The 3,623-nt window shown below is 45.7% G+C and overlaps 1 protein-coding gene across 2 annotated transcripts; it reads left to right on the forward strand.

The window, feature by feature from the left end:
- The first annotated feature begins 594 nt into the window (after nucleotides 1-594).
- LOC102702263 (F-box/kelch-repeat protein At1g74510-like) lies at nucleotides 595-3,087 on the forward strand. Of its 2 annotated transcripts, none has more exons than XM_006649413.3 (2): nucleotides 595-864; nucleotides 1,336-3,087. In XM_006649413.3, exon 2 carries the CDS (start codon nucleotides 1,384-1,386, stop codon nucleotides 2,668-2,670), a length of 1,287 nt encoding a protein of 428 aa, XP_006649476.2. In that variant the 5' UTR covers nucleotides 595-864; nucleotides 1,336-1,383; the 3' UTR covers nucleotides 2,671-3,087. The 2 variants fall into 2 exon arrangements, with proteins under 2 accessions (XP_006649476.2, XP_006649477.2); XM_006649414.3 differs by lacking the exon at nucleotides 595-864 and adding an exon at nucleotides 896-1,061.
- The last annotated feature ends 536 nt before the right edge of the window (nucleotides 3,088-3,623 follow it).

Here is a 3,623-nt window from a genome sequence, read left to right on the forward strand (position 1 = left end):
GATTCACGAACACTTTGTGGTTTTAAAAAGAGATCAAATCTGTAAACCCTCCACATTGACATAATATATACTACTCTCTTCGTGTCAAAATATAGTAATTTATAGTGTTTGAATCTTATTTTAAAATATAATATCCTAATTTTTCGCTTCTGCTTATATTTATAAGCTATTTTTTTCCAGTTTTATCTTTTAGACCGCTAAAAATACATATATAAACGATGCATAAATCATTTTTCATTTACAGCCATTTTGTTTGGCATTTTCTAAGCAATCACTCCACGTTAATCGCTTACCATTCAAAATTTCTTTTATTTTATCTCCACGCATCCTCTTCGTATGTCGTACTTCCTATGGAATTTGTGCAAAGGACATGTAGAAATAAATAAAGTAATCGAATCCATGCTGCCAATCAGCAAGGCGGCAAATGAAAAAGGAAAGGGGGAAGGAGGCGATGGATGGATGGAGACGCGAGAGACATACGCCGTGTCTGTACAGCCCGGCCAGCCAGCCAGCGGAGGCTGCGCAGAATCCACCTAAGCTTCAGGTGAGCTGGCCGGTGGCCGCTTCCTCCTTTTCTACTTCTGAGGCCTGCCGGGTTTCCAATTTCAACGAGCCAAAACAGACGGAGAGAAAAAAAAATATATGGAGGAATAAAAAGGGAAAGAAATAAAGTGAGAGGAGAATCCCAATTCCCCAAGTACACGAGAGAGAGAAGGGAGGAGAGCAGAGCAGCACACTACTACTCCTACAAGAGAGTGAGGGGGAGGGGCAGCAGCAGAGGCTGCGGGGGCAGAGCTGCAGAAGCATTAGAAGCGGCAGCTGCAACCAAGTGGCAGCAGTGGATAGAGCCATCTATCTGTACAGGTATAAATCCTTCCTCTCTCATCTCATCGATGGGAGGGGCGAGAAAGATGGAGGATGAGGGAGGGGGCAGATTGGGTGTGGGGGTGGGGATTTTTCTTGGGCTCAGGCCTATGGGGACGAGTTGATTGGGTTCAAAGGCGCGATCTTTGAGTGGGGGATTTGGGGTTCGTGATCTCCTCCATATGGGTTCGATTTAGGTGCGTCCTTGTGTTATCTCGTTCTTTCGGCTTGTTCAGTCGATTTAGGTTCGTGTTATTTGAGATTTAAAAGATTTGGTTTTGCGGGGACGGATCTGGGGAGCGGGGAGATCGATTGAGGCATCGGTGGAGGATTCGATTTTTATGCCTCGTTTTATTCACACTCCGTTCTCAAATCTCAGCTGTTTCTTCCGGTTCTTGATCCCGTTGTTCTTGTTCGATTTCATCGTTGCTTACTGTTTTTCTTGTTTATCTCTAAATTCGATTCCTGCAGATCACGGCAAGGAGATTAGAAAGAAAGACTTTCCCATTTGGGCGTAACATGATGCTGGAAGGCAAGTCCTGCCTCGTCTCGCGCTCCCTGCCGAGCTCCTGCGAGCTGGAGTCCGAGTGGGCGTACCTCACCCACGAGGTGCTCAACGGCAAGCGACCGACGCCGGAAGATGCGGAAGTCGAGGACATGGATGGGGTTGACTGCGGTGGCGGGAAGCGCAGCAAGCCGCCGTCGCCGCAGCCGCACATCTCTGAGGGCCACGGCGGCTCCAGTCGCCGTGCTTCCTCTGGCGGCGGGGAGGGCCATGGCAACGGGAGCAGCCTCATTGGTGCGATTGGCCGTGACCTGACCATCAATTGCCTCCTCCGGCTGTCCCGCTCGGACTATGGCTCGGTGGCCTCCCTGAACAAGGACTTCCGGGCGCTGGTGCACAGCGGAGAGATCTACCGCCTGCGGCGCCAAAATGGGGTGGCAGAACATTGGGTCTATTTCTCCTGCAACGTCCTAGAGTGGGATGCGTATGACCCATACCGTGGGCGCTGGATCCGAGTGCCCAAGATGCCACCGGATGAATGCTTCATGTGTTCTGACAAGGAGTCACTCGCTGTGGGCACTGAGCTCCTTGTGTTTGCAATGACACACATTGTGTTCAGGTATAGCATCCTAACCAATTCATGGACACGGGCTGATCCGATGATCTCGCCACGGTGCTTGTTTGGTTCAACAAGCGTTGGGGCAAAGGCGTATGTTGCTGGGGGCACTGATTCCTCTGGCAGGATATTGAGCTCTGCAGAGATGTATGACTCGGAGACACATTCTTGGACACTCCTTCCCAGCATGAATAGGGCACGGAAGATGTGCTCTGGGGTGTTCATGGATGGCAAGTTCTATGTGATTGGTGGTGTGGCCAGCAACAACAAGGTGTTAACATGTGGGGAGGAATATGACCTGAAGAGAGGATCTTGGAGGGTGATTGAAAACATGTCTGAGGATCTCAATGGAGTAACTGGTGCTCCTCCACTTATTGCTGTTGTTAACAATGAGCTTTACGCTGCTGATTATAGTGAGAAGGACGTGAAGAAGTATGACAAGCAGAACAATAAGTGGATTACTCTTGGTAAGTTACCTGAACGGTTTGTGTCAATGAATGGGTGGGGCCTTGCTTTCCGAGCATGTGGTGATCGGCTGATTGTTATCGGTGGCCCAAGGACTTCTATTGGCGGTACAATTGAGCTTAATTCATGGACCCCCGATGAGCGACCACCTGTTTGGAATTTGGTTGCCAGAAGGCCATCTGGGAACTTTGTGTATAATTGTGCTGTGATGGGCTGTTGAATCCACTGATCAAAGATTCAATACGGTGGATATTTATAAAGGATGGTATGCCCAAAGGAAGCATATTCAATTGCTTCAGTCCTGATGCTTCGTAGCGATTTCTGCCTTCTGTCTGGTTTCAGATTCAACTGGACATCTGTTCAGTGGCAGCAGTCATGTAACAACCTGAGTTCTTGTAATACTTCAGTTTTCGTCGCTAATCAATTTCAACATTTGCATTTGGATCAACTGCTTGTGATTTGAAAGATACGAGACTATGCAAAATAGTCTTATATTAATAATCTAGGAACAGCTTTCAGAAGGCTTTTCACTATTGATGAACTTGTTAGGCAATACTTGATTCATATGGAGTATGTGTCTGCAACAAAGATATTCATCAATTATGAACACCATGCCTTATGTTTGCTGGTATAATTTCTGTTATCAAATTTTTCATGCTTCATGATAGTTTGTCTTTCATGAAGTTTGTTAATAGCGATAACGATATGTTTCATATCCCAGTTGTGAATTTCGTTTGTGTACTCTCTGACATGCCTGTGCTGACCTTGCTTGGTATTGTTCTAGTTTAGTTGCTTCTCATATGTTTTTTGTATCATTGAATGATCCACAGAAACTCTGATGGATTTGTTTCATTGGTTCCTTTTTAGTAAATCACTAGTTAAATATCAGTCTCTGTTGCTATTCTGGGTGATTAACAAAGCTTTCATTAGAAGACATAGTAATGTACAAAAACCCTTTTGTCATTGAAATCTTTGGCTTGAGGTTTCTTCTGCGTTACTGCATGCTGGAGTTACAGGACTATGTGAACTTATTTGGGATGAGTAACTCTCGGTGATTCTGAATGTAGTCTCACATCATGTCAAGGAAGCATACTAAATTCTGTGAAAATAAACTAATTGGCATTAAGTAATATTTATAAAACCTTCTTGTGTTCCTTGTCTAGTGACTTGCAT

The sequence above is a fragment of the Oryza brachyantha genome, chromosome 3, assembly GCF_000231095.2.
Source record: "Oryza brachyantha chromosome 3, ObraRS2, whole genome shotgun sequence".
NCBI lineage: Eukaryota > Viridiplantae > Streptophyta > Magnoliopsida > Poales > Poaceae > Oryza > Oryza brachyantha.

Bases quoted from the DNA above. Each gene is read 5' to 3' on its own strand.
- LOC102702263 (XM_006649413.3), top strand. From the start codon at position 1,384: ATGATGCTGGAAGGCAAGTCCTGCCTCGTCTCGCGCTCCCTGCCGAGC.